Source organism: Embiotoca jacksoni, unplaced genomic scaffold, assembly GCF_022577435.1.
Source record: "Embiotoca jacksoni isolate LCO1_2020_lvr unplaced genomic scaffold, fEmbJac1.0.p SCAF_26, whole genome shotgun sequence".
Lineage (NCBI taxonomy): Eukaryota > Metazoa > Chordata > Actinopteri > Embiotocidae > Embiotoca > Embiotoca jacksoni.
In genome coordinates this window covers 1,017,079-1,037,782 of record NW_027185377.1, presented here as the reverse complement: position 1 = coordinate 1,037,782, position 20,704 = coordinate 1,017,079, and the positions used below count along the sequence as shown (strand labels likewise).

Here is a 20,704-nt window from a genome sequence, read left to right as displayed (position 1 = left end):
GAGCGGCGGTGGCTTCATTAAATATGAGAGGAAGCCAGAATCCAGCGGTGATCGAACCTCAGAGCACAGCAGAGATTAAATCACCAGGTTGTGCAACAAGAAAAAAGAAAAACAACTTTCCAGTGTTTCAGCAGGAGCGTGTTGAATTAAAGCCGTGAGACAACCTGACCGGAGGTGGAGGGACCGAACCGGTGAGGTAACAGGTGCTGCCAGGACGGGGTCTCTCGTTTAGTTTAGTCAAACTCACAGACCAACAAATGTCCAAAAATAAAGGATCTCTTTGCGCTGCATCACAGTTCAAGTCTATATAACAGCCATTTTAAAGAAGTAATTCTGACAACAATAGTAACTAAAGATCCCGGGAAATCAGGAAGAACAAATAAAAGTTCAAATATATTCACGGCGGCTTATTCTTCAAAGAACAATGAATTCAAAACGGTAAAATATCTTTTCCAGGCCTTATTAAAGTATTAAGTACAACGCCTGCTTTCCAGCTGAGACGTCCGTTGTTGCACCTTTATAAAACCTTTACGACAATGTTCACGTCTAGCTTCCTGCAGCTGTTTATTTATGAAGGAGAACTCTGTTTCCTGAACTCCACATGTATTATTTCCCACTTTCAGATGCGCATGAAATTGTTGAACCACAAATAAAAGAATATTGATTTTTATAGAAGGAACCAGCTGAGCTCAGGAAGTCCTGCTGGCTGATGGAAGTTCACAACTATCAGCTAAATGCTAAACAACAACCTTTATAGAAACTGCATCACGTCTTTCTACTTTCACCCAAAAACACACAGAATTAATCTGGAGGATTTAGTTTCTTTAAGGAGAAACAGACCAACTGCAGAACAACTGAAACCGAAGCTGCTCGCTCCAAAAGAGCCATTAATGATGCTGCTCTGTGGTTTTGGACCGAGCCGGTCTTTGGCGGAGCCGCGGGGCCGACCCGAAGTGAACCTCTGAAAGAGGTTCAAGCGAGGTCTTCAAGCGATGCACAGTCAGTAGAGAACGTGACGACACCTCCAACGAAGGAGGTGGAGGAAGAAGTCGGTCGTAGAGCTCCGGTCAGGAAACGGGAAGCTTTCCTTTGTGAGGATTTGTTGATGTGTGGAAACAGGAGGATGTTTCATTCTGTAGCCGGACTCAGTCACACGATGTGAGCTTTCCAAATAAATCATTACATTTCAACGGATGCATTTTAGTCTGTATTCAACTAAATAAAAGATGGAGATTGATTTTTTTTTTCCAAAACCTGTAAACCAACTTTGGTCTCTGAGATTGCGTCTGTATACGTTTAAAACTCCAGAGGAGGGAAATCACCGCGACACTTTCTGGTTTCAAACTGCCTCAAACATCTGGTCGCTGCGTATCCGAGTCACCCGGTGGAATAAATAAGTTGAGAGTCCTTCAGGGGGAGTTTCTCCGTCAGGTCACACAGACTGAGTGAAATGTTCACAGCTGGAGGAGAACAGATGTTTCACAACGAGGTGAGGAAGCGTTTAACAGGCACATGTTGCATCTTAATTCAGTTTGACATAAACTGACATTTGTTTATTTCATTTGATGTTTGATTTTCAGATTGCTGTTTTTCATTTATGTTCTTTTCTTTTGTGTTTTTCGAAGTGCGATCGAACAGTTCAGACCAATTCCAGAGTTGGACCCAAAAATCTGCTGCTTCAGGTCAGACGGTGAAATCACGCTCCGTTTGTTCACAACGAAAAGTCTCCGAACATTTCGATCGAGCTTCGTAAGCGTTGAGACGTTTTACAAATGTGTTCACGTCAGTCGTGGATGATTCACGTTAAATATCAACCGTCTGTTGCCCCCTCAGATTCATATGCATTTTGAGCATCGATACTCAGGATGTTAAAGCTCACAACGATAAAGTCAGCTTCATCTTTAATTAGATATAAATCCTCTACGACGGAGCTCACGTGTGATTGGCTGTCACTCCACAACTTTGCTCGCTGCACCTGTGCTTCCCATCATGCCTTTCACCTGTAGAGACTGAACAGAGCTGGCAGCTCCACCACACGATGTGCTTTACAGCTGGAAGGTCACTCGGAGGTCACTGATGCAACGATGCAGCGTGACCGCAGAGAGCCGTTCAACTGATTGACAGCCGCTCCAACACTCCCTCCTTCTGACCGGATTAAAGCGGCCATCAATAAAACGTGGAGAAAAAAACACACAAAGACAATAGTACACACACACACACACGCACGCACGCACGCACACACACACACACACACACACACACACACGCACACACACACGCACACACACACACACACACACACACACACACACACACACACCGGCCGGTCAGTGTGTTTCTGTCCCCCAGAGACGAGCTCTCAGCATCAGCTCAGATAAACGTCTCACTGTCTCTGGACCGCGTCCATCTTACGTAACTCACAGCGGCGCCGCGGGACCGACGCTCTGCAGCCGGCGTCCAGAACTCAGAACCTAATGTCCAACAACCGCCGTGTATCTGGAGCGCCTCCACCCGATGAGACAACACGGAGGACGGAGACTTCCTCTACAGCGACACCTAGTGGACACACACGCACATGGACAGTTTTATTCATGAAGAGCAATATTCCTTTTGATTGATGAGTTCAGTGAAGGATTTATGGACATTTATGGACATTTATGGACATTTATGGACACCTGGTCACGCTGCCTGGGGGGAGTGTGTGTGTCTCTGTGTGTGTGTGTGTGTGTGTGTGAGATCTCACCTGGATCAGGTGGTGAGGGGGACGTGGACCGATGAGATGCTCCTCTACTCCTCTGCTCCTCTGCTCCTCTACTTCTCTGCTCCTCTACTCCTCTGCTCCTCTGCTCCTCTGCTCCTCTACTCCTCTACTTCTCTGCTCCTCTGCTCCTCTACTCCTCTGCTCCTCTGCTCCTCTACTCCTCTGCTCCTCTGCTCCTCTGCTCCTCTGCTCCTCTACTCCTCTGCTCCTCTGCTCCTCTACTCCTCTGCTCCTCTGCTCCTCTGCTCCTCTGCTCCTCTACTCCTCTACTCCTCTACTCCTCTGCTCCTCTACTCCTCTGCTCCTCTGCTCCTCTACTCCTCTGCTCCTCTACTCCTCTGCTCCTCTACTCCTCTGCTCCTCTACTTCTCTGCTCCTCTACTCCTCTGCTCCTCTACTCCTCTGCTCCTCTACTTCTCTGCTCCTCTGCTCCTCTACTCCTCTGCTCCTCTACTTCTCTGCTCCTCTGCTCCTCTACTTCTCTACTTCTCTGCTCCTCTGCTCCTCTGCTCCTCTACTTCTCTACTTCTCTGCTCCTCTGCTCCTCTGCTCCTCTACTCCTCTGCTCCTCTACTTCTCTACTCCTCTACTCCTCTGCTCCTCTGCTCCTCTACTCCTCTGCTCCTCTACTTCTCTGCTCCTCTGCTCCTCTACTTCTCTACTCCTCTGCTCCTCTACTCCTCTGCTCCTCTCATGAACCAGGACAACATCTAGTCCGTGTTTACTAAATAGAAACCTTTAATTAAAGCTCTATTTCGGACAGACATGTTTGTACTATCTTGTATGTCAGATTGTAAAACAGCTAGTCAGCGCTAGCTAACACTCAACAAACACTCACCGGAGGATGAAACGTTAAATCCTGCGCAGAACTTCCTCCAGTTGCTCCTTGTAACCGGTTTCGGATGAATTTCGTCCTGACAAAACTTTAAACCATCTTATTATTGTTGCTTTTTGTCTTGTTTACTCTGGTTAGCTTCCTGTTTTAGCTCGTTACCGCCCGTCTGTTGGTGCGCGCTGCTCGAACCGGAAGCCCCCCTCCTCCTGTTTTGCCCCTGCTGGACAGAACGGGTACTACAGACAGACCGGGTACTACAGACAGACCGGGTACTACAGACAGACCGGGTACTACAGACAAAACGGGTACTACAGACAGACCGGGTACTACAGACAGACCGGGTACTACAGATAGAACGGGTACTACAGACAGACCGGGTACTACAGATAGAACGGGTACTACAGACAGACCGGGTATTACAGACAGACCGGGTACTACAGACAGACCGGGTACTACAGACAGACCGGGTATTACAGACAGAACGGGTACTACAGACAGACCGGGTACTACAGATAGAACGGGTACTACAGACAGACCGGGTATTACAGACAGACCGGGTACTACAGACAGACCGGGTACTACAGACAGAACGGGTACTACAGACAGACCGGGTACTACAGATAGAACGGGTACTACAGACAGACCGGGTACTACAGACAGAACGGGTACTACAGACAGAACGGGTACTACAGACAGACCGGGTACTACAGACAGACCGGGTATTACAGACAGACCGGGTACTACAGACAGACCGGGTACTACAGACAGAACGGGTACTACAGACAGAACGGGTACTACAGACAGAACGGGTACTACAGACAGAACGGGTATTACAGACGGGGAACAGTCTGGAAATAAACACGATAAACAACACAAACCTCGGTTGTCTTTTTTAACCACAAATGTCTGCATCTGTCACTGAATGACTTTGTCAGTTAAACTTAAATTCATAGGATTAAAGCATAATTGCCCAAATTCTTTCCTATGAAAGCTTCAAAAATGAATCTGGATGGAGGACCGGAGGCCAAAAAAATTCATTAAATTAAAATGAGTTTTATATATATATATTTATATATATATATATATATATATATATATATATATATATATATATCTATATATATATAGTATTTATATGTAGTTATATATATATATGTATATATATATATATATACATAAATATACATATAATATAATATATATAAATATATATTAATATATAAATATATATATATAAAACTCATTTTGATTTAATGAATTTTTTTGGCCTCCGGTCCTCCATCCAGATTCATTTTTGAAGCTTATACATTTACATATATATATATAGATGGTATAAAAATTAACATTCTACATCTAAAATAAATGTCAGAATAATTTAAACACCACCCTTTACCAACGACGCCCAGCTGTTTTAGGAAATGACTGAATGTGTTTAAAAAATATATAAATCTGTGAACTGTGACATAAAACAGTGATATAAAAAATAGGATTTGCCTAAAATAAACAACTCTTACCTCAGTAAAAAAAAGAACACCCAAATCCAGTTCAAAATATTTTCAAATTTCATTTAATAAATAGCGCACATGGTCTGAGAATCACACTAAAAAGGGTCAAAACAGCTCATCATGTTTGTTTGTTTTTCTTATCAACGCTTTAAAAAGAACAATGCAGGCACTTTACCCAGCTTATGGTTAACAGGGAGCATCAGGGTGGAGGGCGGAGGGGGGGTGATGTGTGCATGCACTCATGCACACGCGTTTAGAAAAGTCAGTAAACAACATATATGTGTAGATTTCTTTTTTTTTTCATCACTGTAAATAATATTATCATCAAAACAAATGAAATGAGAACAGAGAAAAAAAAACAAAAAAACCCACCCACAACCAATCAGGCAGCAGTGCTCGACAGGAACAACAACAACAACAACAACAACAACAACAACAACAACAACAACAACAACAACCTGAGCCCCGCCTCGCCTGCAGCGTAACCAAGGTTACAACAGGGTTTTTGGTTTCATGTGTCCCAACGTCTCACGGCTACAAAACACATTAACAACTAACACGGCGACATGTGACGGAGTCAGAAAGGAACACGGACGCCCAGCGAGGGGAGGAGTCGACGCTTCAGTCGGCAGCCAATCAGCTGCTGGAATCATTAAAGGGTCCACCTGACGTGATCGATCCGTCCTGGTGGGATCGGATCGATCCGTCCTGGTGGGATCGGATCGGCCCGTTTCCACCTGACGTGATCGATCCGTCCTGGTGGGATCGGATCGATCCGTCCTGGTGGGATCGGATCGGCCCGTTTCCACCTGACGTTTCACGCATCTCACTTCTCATGTCGGCTACAACCTGAAAATATACAAGTAAATAATCACAACATCAGGAACCTGAACCGTCAGAAACGGATGATTCGGGTTCGATTCATTAATGGAAGTGAAACCTCTCTTACTTTCTTCAATCTCGTGTTTTTCGGTGCATGAAATTTTTTTTCTTCCGACGTCAGACCGCTTGAAAAAAAAAATCTATGAGCTGCAACAGTAAATCTGTGAATGTCGCTGCAGATGGAAGGAAGCTAAAAACAAATCTCCCAGTTTTCAGTCAGATTCCAGACTTTGGTCTAAAAACAGGAACTATTAGCATGTGTTGTTTTGCGATGGCTATTTCTGTACCACAACTGTTTGCCTCATTGCATCCTCTCCGTGCCTGACGACAGACAACACCTTGCAAAAATATGCTGTGCAGGAATCTCGGTGATGTATTTTTTATTTTATTTTTTTACCTCTGAGGCTAGTTAGCACGCTAGTTGGTAACATGCTGGTGCAGGAAATGAGCTACCTGTAAATCAGACGACATTTAAACCTCGCTGCTTTTTCTTTTTTTGTGTTTTTCCAGCTCTGCACTCCCTAAAAATTCAAAAAACGATGCAATTAACTTATTTTAGGCTCAGAAATTATATAAAAATTAATGTCAAAATGAATCTTATTGTGTAAAACTTGATATCGTAGAGATTCAGTTTCACCTTATGATGCCAGCTGGTGAATAAATGAAGAGCTGAAGCACTAAAAGCAAAACCTGTTTGACAGATGAGAAGTTGTTTTGTTTTGTTTTTCTGCTGGAGATGAGGAGGAAACAGGAAGTCATGTCTCTGGTTCTGGATCAGGCGGGATTGTCTTAAAGAAAGGATCTGAGGATCTGGATTAGTCAGTCTCTCAGCGGCGACACGCAGACGTCTCATTTAATGCTGTTAAAAGAAGAAAAACAGAAGGAAACTTTGGTTTGTCTGACGTGAATTGTGACGCCCGTCGGAGCGTCGCGCTTCACGTCCTGCAGAAACATGTCAAAACTCCACGGTACGTATTTGTCTTTGCATCACAACAGGTGGTTTTTTTGTCTGCCAGGATCAACATGTAACAAACAGACAGGAAGGAAGACAGCGTGAGGAGGAAGAAGGTCTCGTGAAGAACTGGTCCTGGTGTGTGTGGTGTGTGTGTGTGTGTGTGTGTGTGTGTGTGGTGTGTGTGTGTGTGTGTGGTGTGTGTGTGGTGTGGTGTGTGTGTGTGTGTGTGTGTGGTGTGGTGTGTGTGTGTGTGTGTGTGTGTGTGGTGTGGTGTGTGTGTGTGTGTGTGTGTGTGTGGTGGTGGTGTGTGTGTGTGTGTGTGTGTGTGTGTGTGTGTGTGGTGTGGTGTGTGTGTGTGTGTGTGTGTGTGTGTGTGTGTGGTGTGGTGTGTGTGTGTGTGTGTGTGTGGTGTGGTGTGTGTGTGTGTGTGTGTGTGTGTGGTGTGGTGTGTGTGTGTGGTGTGGTGTGGTGTGTGTGTGTGTGTGTGTGTCCTTTAGATCATCACCACGTCTGTCGGATCAGATCAGGGTCATCTGCATGTCAGATTTCTCCGTGGGCCGCTGGCGGTTCAGCTCCTCCTCCTCCTCAATCTCATCGCGGCTCCTCCACGACTCCTCCTCCGTCACTTGGAAGACTGCACCGTCTCCTGCAGCGACAGGCGGGAGCGTGCTGGGGGGAGGGGCACCATCACGGACTGAACGCCGCTCAGCCTCCACGGCAGGAGACCCAGGAAGTTGTCCTGGCGCTGGGAGTCCAGCGCGAGGCTGAGCACCCTCGGAGCCGGACTGAGGGAGGTGCAGCTCCGGCTGGAGTTCGAGGGGGAAGTAGAAGGTGGAGGAGGGCGCTGGGGAGGGAGGGGAGTGGTCGCCGCGCTCCTGGAGAGACAGAGAAGAAGAAGGGGAGGTGAGAGGTGGACGAGGCGACTGCAGAGGAGGAGGGTGGGTGGATGGATGGATGGATGGATGATTGTCGGGTGGATGGATGAGAGCGTGTGATGAAGAAGAGGAAATAAAAGGTGAAGAGGATTTCTTCTCCTCATTCAGACGAGAGAATCTCACCAAGGTCCGAATCTGGAAGTCACTTTGTTCACCAGCAGGTCGACACCACAGATTGTATTTAAAGACGACGTCACACTGAATTCAAAGCTGCTTTTTTAATCTGAATAGTTTGTTTTGTGGATTTGTTTTCTGTCATATATTCAATAAGTTATCTACAATCTCTGTGAATTTTCCAGACTATTTTCTGGACTAAAGCCTACTCGTAAGTTCATCTTTATTTCTCGTCATACTGTACAGAAAGTTCAGTGTTTAAGGATAAAACTATGATTATATAACACTGCATTAGTGCACGTAGCATTTAAAACCGGGAGACTGATAAATAGAATAAAACAAGCAGCATGTGATCCTTAAATAACGTCAGTCCTTTTAAAACTCTCCGTTAGGTTTGCTGGTGATCAAAGAAACATGAAACTCCCAGATCCTGACCGGTGGTTTGATTCAACTCTCGCTGTTTAAACAGAAAAACATGCAGCTCAGGTTTTATGGGTTAAATGTAAATTCACACAAGGTTTGGTAAAAGTAGAGGAAGTACAGAGAGCCGGCAGAGACAGTTCACAGCAGCAGCAGCTCGACAGGAGGCGCTGAAGAAGGTTCTAACAGCACGGAACCACCAATCAGTGCTCGGCCCGCTAAACCGGCTCAGCAAGGACATCATGTGTTCCCAGGATCCAAAGTTCCTAAATTCCTATGTTCCCACGGTTCTAGGTTCCCATGGTTCTAAGTTCCTATGGTTCTATGTTCCTCAGTACTAAGTTTCTAAGGTTCTATGTTGCCAGAGGATCTTCGATGTGACTGCTGGCTGACGTTACCTCCTGAAATAACAACACCACCAGCTGATGAAGCGGTCTGCTGACTCAGCGTCCATCCCGATGACACGCTGTCAAACATAACTTTAAAAACGACAGGGCATGCAGTCACGAGCAACACGTACGAACGAGTGACGCTGCGGTTGCCAAGGAGCAGGACAGGATCAAGCAGCGGTTGCTAGGGAAGCGGAGAGGCAGCGGGGCTTGGTGATTGGACGATGAGCAGCGGTGGGAGGGACGGGAGGTAGGCGGGCGGCAGGGCTCATTTGGGGAAGGTTAGTACTTCACTGTCACACCTCACTCTCTGAAAAGCACACACACACACACACAGAGGAAGAGCAGAAAGACAACATGGCAGAGGGTTAGCAGGAACAAAGAAAAGGCTCGCGGTGAACTCGGTTGAACGAAGTCCTGCTGGGAGTCGGGAACGCTGTAAATGTTATTCAGACAGGAGGGACGACACAAACAGGAAGAATCAGAGACAGAAGAAGGTCAGAGATGACGGTCAGACGTGTGGCTGGATGTTAGATGGAGCGTGGATGGATGGGCGGAGTCTCATTTTATTTATGTGTGAGCAGCTGTATTGATCTGAATCAGTCGATGGCAGATCACCGAAAACACGACGATGAGGGTTATGATCGTAAACTGTTTCTAAAAGAGTTCGTAGCTTCAGGTCTGTAAAATGGTTCTGATCCAGAAGTGTCTTCAGCTGCAATACCAGTGAGTGCCACTAGAGGTCGGCTCCAAAAAGCCTCCGGCTCCATAGACTCCCATTCAACTTCTCTCATCAAATCCAAAGTGAATCAAATGTGTCCATCAGTTATCTCGGTGTTGTTAGCTAAAGTCACTCCTTCTTATTAGTTTTCTGGAGGTCCATCTGAAAATAATCCCTCATTCATTAGAAAAGAAGATTCAAGAAGACCTGTTTTTGGGGGCGTGTCTGTTTGATTGACAGGCCTGTGGTGCAGTCAGGTTACAGCGATCGGTGGGCGGGACGTAGTATCGTCAGGTTTCCAATCAGATCGGTCAGATCCACCGCTGGCTCCTCCCCCAGCTCGTCCAAATATGGTCACTTCCTGCTCCAAACTATCAAAGATGGCTACGGACAAAATCTGAACTTAGCGCTTGGTCATGAAATGTTGAGGAAGAACATCAGCCAATCAGCTGGACTTGGGTCAAAGTGCCTTAAAGTGCAATACCACCGAGGGCCAGTAGAGGCTGTCTCCAATAAAGCTCTGACTCTATAGACTCCCATTCAACTTCTCTCATCAAATACAAAGTCAATAAATGTGGCGTTAGGACGGAGGAACATACGAAGAGCTCAGGGGGGGAGGAGCTACAGTGTGCAGGGAAGATGTTCATTAAAGGGGAAGCTGCGGTGGATGAGGGGGATGACGGGGGTTAAAGGGCACGGGGTGACATACGTGCTGCATTCACCACTGCAGAATGGAGTATACCTCTGTATACAAGGGCTGGACAGCCGTCTGGCCTGACGCACCTGGAAACAACAGTTTACAGCTGAGTGACAGTTGAAGAGCCACACATCCACCACAGAGGGCTGAGCCGAGCACCACCTCCTCGACACCACCCACATACAATATCTATGTTTACATTAAATAACTGAGGGAGATGTTTTTTTATTTTTTATATTGCATTTAGAGAATAAAGTCAAAATATTGAGAATCTAAAAATTCAGGCTTTTTATTTCCAACAATGACTTTATTCATGACTTTATCTTCAAAATATTTTTATATTCTAAAATGTTTTAACTTTATTCTCGACATTTCAACTATATTCTTGAGATTTCAACTTTTTTTCCTCAACTTTATATTTGAAATTTTGGCTTTATTCTTGAGATTTCAACATTCTCAACATTCTATCCTCGACTTTACTTTTGACTTTTCAACTTTAATCCGTCTGCTTTATTCACAAAATGCAAAATAAAAAAAATAAAAATCCTCCCCATCTCATTTTTTGCCCTTAATGTGGAACTAAAACTCACTGAGTGCGACTTCACTACTTACTGATTTATTGATTAAAACCCAGATCCGATCACATCCACTGATTCCAGATGTGTTACAGAAGAGCCGACTTAAATGTACTTTAACTTTATTCTCAATTTATTACATTATTTTTCCCTCTGGTGGATGATTGTGTGTTTTTGGAAGAAAACTCTTCAAACACAGAAGAGACAGAGAGAGAGAGAGAGATTAGGATGTGTGTGTGTGTGTGTGTGTGTGTGTGTGTGTGTGTGTGTGTGTGTAAACACATTTCAGTCGACAGGTTGTGAAACTCCTGAAAATGTAAAAACAACAAATTGAATCTGTACGACACGTGAAATTACATTTAAATGATATCAAAACAACAGACAGACATATTATCTAATCACTGACACTGATTCACAGTTATTATATTCTACTATATTCTAAATATGGGCTACAAATGAGGTGAAATTGAAGTTGATTATCCACATGACCTGAAGTTTTTTTTTTTATCAGAGTAAATTAAAGTGATCTAATTAAGTCGTCCAGTTTTTAACCTCATTCAGTGGTTTGTCTGCGTCCTGCCACCAGGGGGCGCCGCTTCATTGTCTTACACATCAACATTATGGAGCCACTGTTTTGACTTCAAATAAAAAAATGTGGCTTTACCAAATCAATCAGAGGAGGCGATTCCATAAAATCAGAAAGTAAAATGGGTTATTTATCATAATATTATAATATTAGTTCACTTGAAATCATATTGTAAAGTTCTCATGTAACATTTGTGGCTTTTTTAAAACATCTTCCACATTAAAAAAAAAATAAATAAAGAAAATCTATTTTTTTTGTCAGCATCTTATTTTCATCCATATAAACGTCTCATTTTAATTAGATTTCACGGTGTTGTTGGACACCTTGCACCTGACAGGATACCTACAGTGTTAGCTGAGCGTCCCGGGCCGCGCTGAGCCACGATCGCCCCCGAGATGGCTTTAATCCAGCTGTGCATGTCCTCTGGACTGTCAGCCTGACGGAGAGACACAAGAAGATGGAACCCAACTGAATGGTTCGGATTCATTTTAGTGTATTTCAGCGATAAAGTCTAACCATGATGCTAAATAGGAAAAATATCTGATGCATGCGAGTGTGAAGGAGTAAAACTATTTTTATAGAAGAGAAATCACAAAACCTGTCTGAGGCAAAATGAAAAAGATCAAATATAACAGAACTACTAACATGCGTCACAATAACAATAAATAACATTTAATTTCAGTTTTATTCGTATAGCGTCAAATCACAACATATCTCATGACACTTAACACAGTCAAGTTCAGCAGGTGTTCGTTCTCCTGTATTCCAACAGCTCCGTGTGAAATGTGGATAACATCAGCTACAAGTTCAAAGCCTGTTTTCAGACTATTTCTGGTCCAGTTTTAACAAACTGGCGCCATAAGGAGGAGCCGGATTAGTTACCGGCACTTCCTGTTTGTAATGAACTCATGGATGAACGGACGACCATCACCGGCACTGAGCAACACTAAAAATGGGAGGATTCTGAAGGGAGTTCTGAATTGTCTCTATTTCTGTCATTTCCACAAATTCGGCAAAAGTTTAAGACAAAACACACGGACTCTGTGTGTGAGGTTGACGACTGGAGTGTGTTACCTGCATGTAGAAGGTTCTGGAGCTGGTGACCATCTCGAACAGGTTGTCCCTCATCATCAGCTCGCTGCGTGCAGAGAACAGCCGGTTTTAAAGGAGCTGCAGCACACGGACACAGATTCACCTGAGAACAGCGGAAGCTCACTGACCTCTGCTTGCACTCCTGAACTTTGTGGATCTCCTTCAGCGGGATGACTCTCAGCGCCTCCCTTTCCTGAGGAGAACGAGGAGATAATCAGGAAACGTTCTTCATCCCTGAAACACAGGTTTTGTCTGTACGACAGCAGGTTTCCTGGTTTGATTCAAATCTTTATCTTGTCTGCATCAACAGGAAACCGTCTGTTAAATACTGTTTGTCAGATTTTCTCCTGTGAGGAAAAAACGATTGACACAAGGTGAACTGTGTTCGCACAGAACAAAAGCTGCAATACCAGCGAGTGCCACTAGAGGTCGGCTCCAAAAAGCCTCCGGCTCCATAGACTCCCATTCAACTTCTCTCATCAAATCCAAAGTGAATAAAATGTGTCCATCAGTTATCTCGGTGTTGTTAGCTAAAGTCACTCCTTCTTCTTAGTTTTCTGGAGGTCCATCTGAAAATAATCCCTCATTCATTAGAAAAGAAGATTCAAGAAGACCTGTTTTTGGGGGCGTGTCTGTTTGATTGACAGGCCTGTGGTGCAGTCAGGTTACAGCTATCGGTGGGCGGGACGTAGTATCGTCATGTTTCCGATCAGATCGGTCAGATCCACTGCTGGCTCCTCCCCCAGCTTGTCCAAATATTCCATATATATTACCTAAACATTATATGGTCACTTCCTGCTCCAAACCGCTCCGAATCTCAACTGGAGGCTTCACAACAGCCGTTTACGAGACGTTCAGATTTACAAAAGTAATAATACAGTAATAAAAGTGGCTGAGGCTCATGGGTAATGTCATTTTTAGAGACACAAACCGCACCAGTCTGAAACTGAAAACTGCAGCACTTTCCCTCCTGTTTCTGTCTCTGATGTTCACTTTTAAAGTTTCTGATTCAAGAAGAGAATCAAAAGCTGCACTCATTTCATCTCTCAGTTTCATACCGACAACAGAGATTGCAAAGGCATGAACACACAGCCAGAGGGCGCGCGCACACACACACACACACACACACACACACACACACACACACACACACGGGGTGTGTCCATATATGTGTACAGACAGGCGGAGGTTTGGACCTGGATTGCTAATCTGTCCACACGTGGATCGTATGAGCAGGAATTCAGGACGCATGCCACTGCATGTCGAGACATACAAGAGGTCCTGCAAGGGCTAAACAAGGGGCGCGCACACACATACAAACACATACAAACAAACACAGACACACACACATACAAACAAACAAACAAACACAGACAGACAGACACACACACACACACACACACACACACGGTGAGTGTTGTTCAAAGTAACCTGGTCACAGCAAACTTCCTACTGTAACAGCTTTTTCTTTTTAAAGGATCAGTTCACTCCAACTCAAAATAAAAAAAGCACACGTTCTCATGTTCTCATGTTCTCACCAGATCCGACTTGTAGTAGCTGACAGCGTTTTCATCCAGCATGAAGTACCTCCTCTTCCAGTTCTTCATCTGAGAGAAAAGAGAGCAGAGTTGAAACTCATCTTTGGGAGAGAAAATGGGGAACTGAAACGCAGGTGTTTTGGGTAAAATGTTCAACAGACCAAAAGAAAAAATGAAGAAATCAACAACATTTGTTCCCCTGTGATGAGAGGGTTCATCTCGTTATGACACACTCTGGTTCACCCTGCAGGCAGGTTTAGGCTGTCGGGTCGGATCGGTTCCGAGCCGTCATATCTAAATTTATACGACTTTTGCTCGGCTTTAGAATCGACGTCACGGTTTTACAGGAGTCATTCGGTGAACACGGACACGAGGTTTCTCACCACGGCTCCCTGTTTGACGCAGTATCCGGCCTTGATGACCGCCTGGTCCTGCGCTCCTCTGGACAGGAAGTAGGGCATCTGACTCTGACCCCGCTTCAGGCCTCCCCGGTCCGCCCCGTTCTGCCCCTCCCCCTGCTCCTGCAACACACACAAACACACTTCATACTTTAAACATCATCTCGATATCCAGCAAAGCAAAACAAAGAGTACATAAACATCAAATTATTCTCCAGTTTAGTGACTTTATTCAATAATCATCAGATTTTCCTTCAAAGTCAAACTGTTGTATTTCCTCTTTAATGAATCTTTCTCAAGTGTTTTTAAACATCCGAATCATCGGCTGTGGCTGCATACCGACGCAGACAGGACCGGACATGCTGCTGCTGCTGCTGCTGCAACACACACACACACACTCACACACACACACACACACACACACACACACACACACACACACACACACACTCACACACACACACACACACACACACACACACGGCAGGGCGAGCCTCACCTGCGTGGCGGTGATAATCGGGACTCCTCCGATGATCTCGGTCTTGTAGGAGACCTGCTTCATGGCTCCCAGGACGTCCTGTGGAGCGTCTGCGGGGGTGGGGTGGCCCTCTCCGGGCTTTGGCACCTAAAACACAACTTTGTTATTTTTCTCTTCACACATCTTTAAGTTTTGTCTTTTCTTTTCTCTGCATTGTTTTCTTTAAAAGTCAAAGTTCGATGTGTTTTGTATTCGTTCTTTCGGGTTCTGGACTCATCGATGAAGAACTGGTTTTGGACTTTTCATTGGATGCGTTGCATCACACACACACACACACACACACACACACACACACACACACACACACACACACACACACACACACACACACACACACACACACACACACACTCACTCACTCACACACACACACACACACACACACACACGTATATTTTGAGTTCATCCCACATTCTTCTGGCCTGGCCCCGCCCACTTACTGCTTTACTGTGATTATAGTCTGGAAACCCTGTTCACATCAACCAATCAGAGACCACTGGGCGTGGCTCAGTGCAATGATGTTGAAGCCAAGCGTCTTTTTTTGTTTGTGTCGAAAAGTATTTTCAGCATCATGCAGAAAAAGATGCTTGATGTAAATTAGAAACCACAATTGAAGGAAAAAAAATGTGTTTGTCTATATATATTGTATCTAAAGAATATATTCCCAAATACTCCAGTATCAGTCGGCTCCATGGTAGCGATGTTGGCAAATATGGAAGAATTAATTTGGGTTTTGGGGAATAGTTTCAAGCTGTTTGTTCTAAACTAAAACTATATTTATAACGGGTTTTTTTTTGTTTTGTTTTTAATTCTAGTAGAACACAATAGACTAGAATAGAATAAACGGACTTCCCCAGATCGACAGTTTGAAACAACCCCTTGAAGGGCACCTCTGCCCTCTGCAGGTGGACGCATGTCAGAAGCTTTTCATCCATTCACACTCTGCTGAGCCTGAACTCAACTTCATCTCTGCGGCCTGATGGGTAATTTTCCATCTGCTGCAGCCCGAGGCTGAAGACAGAGCGGCCGACAACATGAGAATGAGGGTCACCTATTGATCCATCTGTGTGTGTGTGTGTGTGTGTGTGTGTGTGTGTGTGTGTGTGTGGGAGGGGGGGGGGGCTCACAGTAATCTTAGTGGCGTTGTTGAGAACACTGATCCACTCCACTAAATCCTGCTGGTCGTTGGCCTGCAGATAAAACTTCCTCATTCCTGCGTTTATAACTGCAGAGAGACGACACACACAGAGACAAACAGTGAGACAGGCAGTGAGACAAACAGTGAGACAGGCAGTGAGACAGGCAGTGAGACAGGCGTGTCCTCTCTTTACTCTGAAAACACCAGAGGAAGAAGAGAAAATGCATGACGCTTCATGGCAATCACAACCTAAAAATATCAGTTTGTTTCTGGTTTCTCAGAGCCAGAGGATGTGTGTGTGTGTGTGTGTGTGTGTGTGTGTGTGTGTGTGTGTGTGTGTGTGTGTGTGTGTGTTTTAACATCCCATCCAGATGCAAACACGCGCAACCACACACACGCAGGGGTCAGGTCGTCATCATTGTACAGTTTCCTCCCATTGAGTGACAAAACGCTACCGTTGGACACCAGAGGAAAAAGAAGGAGCACAAAAGAGAGGAAATAAAGCTGAAGGGGAACAACGAGGAAGGAAGGAAGGAAGGAAGGAAGGAAGGAAGGAAGGAAGGAAGGAAGGAAGGAAGGAAGCAGCGAGGTCTCCCAGCTTCGTGTTAGCTCAGTTGGTGTTGTGTCGAAAAACACACTACTGTGTAAAAGATGGCAGAAATAAACAGAGGTGAAGTAAAGAGGAGGTGAAGAGGAGGAGGAGGAATATAAAGATGAACTCACCGAAGCAGAACTCTGCCTTCGGTCGGAGCTTCGTGGCATCGCTGACCTGAGCGAGAAAATAAAGTGAAACAGCAGAAACGAGAGCTGATTTATCAAGCAGGTGACATTAAAATGAGCCGAATGATCCGACAGCAGCTCCTGTTAGAAACGTCCACATGGACCGACGCGCAGCTTTCACAGGATTCATACGACACTGAAACAAACTTTAAAACGTCAGGATTCTCAGGAAGGTTCTGGTCTGGTTGGGTTTTTTACTTTTCTGTGATTTCCAGATGGATTCGTGGACGTTTATCTGCTTTCTGGTTTGGTTTTATCTTTTAATGTCATCTGTAACGATGAGTAAACATAACGAGGTACCACAGGGAACATTTCACCACCATGGAAATACACTCGCTTCATTTATTTATTGTGGAATGGATGATATTTACCAGTCAGCTGTGTGTGTGTGTGTGTGTGTGTGTGTGTGTGTGTGTGTGTGTGTGTGTGTGTGTGTGTGTGTGTGTGTGTGTGTGTGTGTGTGTGTGTGTGTGTGTGTGTGTGTGTGTGTGCGCGTGCAGACTTACCTTGGAGATATAGGTGAGTTTGAGAGATCCCACCTTGTCTGTACCTTTAGGCAGATTCTGAAAAGACAAAATAAAAATCGCCATTAACTTTATTAACGTTCTTGTTTGTCGTGATTAGAAAAAAGAAGTCATCACAGCAGTTTTACAGTAAAACAAGAACTGGGTTTGTTACTTCACCTCAAAAACAGCTCGTAAAGTCATTGTGGAAATTAACATCTGTAAATTTTAAATGTCTGTTAACGTGTGTCAACATACGGTTGGAAAAAAAAATCCTGTAAATGCAAAAGGTCAATATCATCACATTGGGACCGACGTGGAAGATAAATAAATTTTTAAAGTTTCCTCGAACCACCTGCTGCTGCGTTTAAGGGATTCTCCCAGCTGTGGGAAATCTGAGTTTTCCTCAAGGTCAAAGCTCTCTGTTTGGTTTGAGAATTCAACTCGTCACTGGTGTGTTTAAAAAATGTGTGAATTTGTGTTTCAGTGTTTTTCTGTCCTATAAATACGCGATTTGCTCTTCTGAGATTTTTGTCTCTTACCTCAACTGTCAAAGTGTTCACACCTTTCTCTGGTCGTACTGCTGATCTCACTCACGCACTTTTAATTTAACTTCAACAAGTAATAATATTCTTTTAAATCCCGTTATGCAGCCACAGAAACACCTCAGAGTCCAGAGTCTATATATATATATATATATATCGTCTTCCTCTGAGCCACAGAGCTCCATTGTTGTGACATTACAATGAACACACACACACACACACGCACACGCACATACACACACACACACACGCACACACACACACACACGCACACAGTAGTTTATGCGTCCCACACGTATATCTGGACCCGACTAGTTTTAAATATCCTGTTAGACGTTTGTGCAAAAATTGTCATAATTAGTACTTGAATTCTGCACTTAAGGCCACAAATGTGTTTTTCTGAGGTCACCGCGACCTTTGACCTTTGACTGAGTTATCATCTGATCGTGCTATTCTTGCATCATGTGGAGTTTTTGCAGAAGTCCCATCAAAGCGTTTCCCCTTTCTGTCCCCTGACGTCTCTGTGACAGTTTGTCCTCATTAGTGTTTGACTTCTGGAGTTTGCCCTTTGTGAGGTCGCAGTGACCTTTGACCTCTGATGGACGACCTGGACGTGTAACGTCTCAGTCCGCAGCCGTCAGCGGTGCAGAACGACACCAGAGTTTTACCTTCACGGTCATCGCCGCTGCTTCGTGAAGCAGGTACGGACATGAAAAATGTGACTTCAACATCAGAGAATGTGGGAGTCAGCAGAAAAGCCTGCATCGACATTCAATCCTCTGATATCATAACTCACAAATGAAACAGTTTCCAGTCGTCCTTAAAAGCAGCGCCTGGAGGGGAAACGCCGTTATGAAGAACTATTTATCTTCACTGCAGAAAAATAAACTTAGTGGATGATGTACTTCCCTGAAGCGAGTTTCAAGTCCCAGCGTGCAAAGAAAAGGAAAAAGCGATCTGTTGCTGTGACGTCTTCTGAACTTCAAAATAAAAGCGCCACATTCATTTGGATCATTACACACACACACCTGTGGGTTGTCCATGTACCACAGCAGGCTGCCCTGCTGCGTGTCCAGGATGAAGTAGCGCCGCAGGAACCGCCCGCTGCTCTCGTTCTCCTCGATGTCCAGGAAGCCGCAGATGCGATTCTGTCGGTCCACGTAAGGCATCGCGACCCCGACCAGCGCCGCCCGCCCTGGGGCATCACAGGGACTCTGCAGGTCCGGGTTCAGACGGCACACGTTAGAGACAGATGAGGGTCACGTGACCCGGTGAACACGTCACTGTTTGTGTCCCAGATGTTTTCAAAGACAGATTTGAGGAGAAATATGTTAGGCGGGGGTGTGTCTGGTTTGATTGACAGGCCCAGGGTGCAGTCAGGCTTCTGCTGTAGGTGGGCGGGGCATAGCGAGCCCAAACATACAAAAAGAATATCGGTATAATCTTATCATGATAAGGGAACAATTATAAAAGTATGGATGCAAGCCGCTATATTTTGTTGTTGTTTACAAACTTGAGTTTTTACTGAATATTTGAAGGCAAATTAACGCGATTGTGACGTCATATAAAACTATGACAATTATTTTGTTGTAATTGTGTGTTCTTAAAATATGTGTCAGTATTTTGTGATATCCTCAAGAACATCGTTATCAAAAGTCAACTTCTAAAAAACGAAATGTTTCATATTTTTCGTTAAATTAACTAGAAATGAACAATATTTTACATTGAAATGAAGTAAACAAGAAATTGAGTTGATTCGACTGAACATTTTGCAGTGAACACGGACATACGTGACATTCATTAACACTTATATGTGTAAGAAAGCCAGTTGTGTCAGCTTCATATAAAAGACACATTTAAAGCCTCTGATATGATGTCATCAAACATATCAAAGCCTCCGCTGTGATCAATCACAGGACATTTACAGGAGATTAAACTGCCACCACAGGCACACAATAAAAGATGATATCAGGGAAATATGATGGTGCTGAATAAAAGGAGAACACTCCTCTTCCTCCATGTTAATCACGCTGGATTATATCGTTGACTGACAGTTTCTGTGTATCTGGACTGATGTGAGTCTCCCTACAGACGTCATTAGTTCCCATGTCGGACCCCGCGGGGACTTCAGGTACGATGTTCCCGCAGGTAAATAAACCCATTAAAACCAGCCATCAGTGTCCAGTTCCTCCCAGTGGACATCAAACTGTTGTCACGGCCTACAAACATCGACCTATTTCCTCTCCCGCCTCCATTAGCCGTCTCCTCGACACTTCGTACTTCTGGATTTCATTTTTTATTGTTTTCCTCTTCGGGAGGAAAATTCGTCCGAGAAACGAGCACATTTGGACCGTGCGGCGGAGAAAGCGGCGGTTTGCGGGTTTACTTACACAGTTCGGCTTCGTCCGGGTCCAGTGTGGCAGCTGTCCGGCACCAGCGTCAAGTCACAGTCGGGAAACGCGAACTGCTTCCGGTTTCTGCTCGGAAAAATAAGAGTGACTACGGTGTTACTTCCGCGTGGACTTCAAAGTAAAATACCTCAAATAAAATAATAACGTAGATGTGAACGTTTACCATAAAATGGATTTTGATATATTAGCTAAATGTAAAGCTACAGTTATCTTAACTGGGGAAAAAAGGGGGAACAGTTAACAGTTATTAACAAAAATATTTTAAGAAATTTACAATTAAAAAATGACAGCCAAGTCCCTGATTGTTTGGCTTTTGACCTCTCACAACAGTGTCATGTGTGGAGACTTCAAGTAGCATTATCTAAGATGGAAAAAAAAAAAGATCA

At 44.5% G+C, this 20,704-nt stretch overlaps 1 protein-coding gene across 5 annotated transcripts; it reads right to left on the bottom strand.

Moving 5' to 3' along the window:
- Positions 1–5,147: 5,147 nt before the first annotated feature.
- On the bottom strand, positions 5,148–20,403 carry plekha1b (pleckstrin homology domain containing, family A (phosphoinositide binding specific) member 1b). Of its 5 annotated transcripts, none has more exons than XM_069159927.1 (13): positions 20,298–20,401; positions 18,936–19,121; positions 17,366–17,422; positions 16,803–16,848; positions 16,069–16,166; positions 14,903–15,028; positions 14,389–14,526; positions 14,006–14,074; positions 12,596–12,660; positions 12,450–12,513; positions 11,722–11,811; positions 7,444–7,813; positions 5,148–6,842 (listed from the first exon to the last, which is right to left on the bottom strand). In XM_069159927.1, exons 2-12 carry the CDS (start codon positions 19,074–19,076, stop codon positions 7,457–7,459), a joined length of 1,251 nt encoding a protein of 416 aa, XP_069016028.1. In that variant the 5' UTR covers positions 19,077–19,121; positions 20,298–20,401; the 3' UTR covers positions 5,148–6,842; positions 7,444–7,456. The 5 variants fall into 5 exon arrangements, 4 of the variants coding, with proteins under 4 accessions (XP_069016028.1, XP_069016027.1, XP_069016029.1 ...); XM_069159928.1 differs by lacking the exon at positions 5,148–6,842 and adding an exon at positions 10,227–10,300 and having other exon boundaries at positions 7,467–7,813; positions 20,298–20,403; XM_069159929.1 differs by lacking the exon at positions 5,148–6,842 and adding an exon at positions 10,260–10,300 and having other exon boundaries at positions 7,467–7,813; positions 20,298–20,402.
- Positions 20,404–20,704: the final 301 nt, after the last annotated feature.

Coding starts and splice junctions, on each gene's coding strand:
- plekha1b (XM_069159926.1), bottom strand. CDS start 19,076: ATGCCTTACGTGGACCGACAGAATCGCATCTGCGGCTTCCTGGACATC. Junction 14,527..14,902: donor CGATTATCACCGCCACGCAG/GTGAGGCTCGCC, acceptor TGTGTGTTGCAG/GAGCAGGGGGAGGGGCAGAA. Junction 7,814..11,721: donor CGGGACGCTCAGCTAACACT/GTAGGTATCCTG, acceptor CTGTCTCTCCAG/GAGCGCGGCGACCACTCCCC.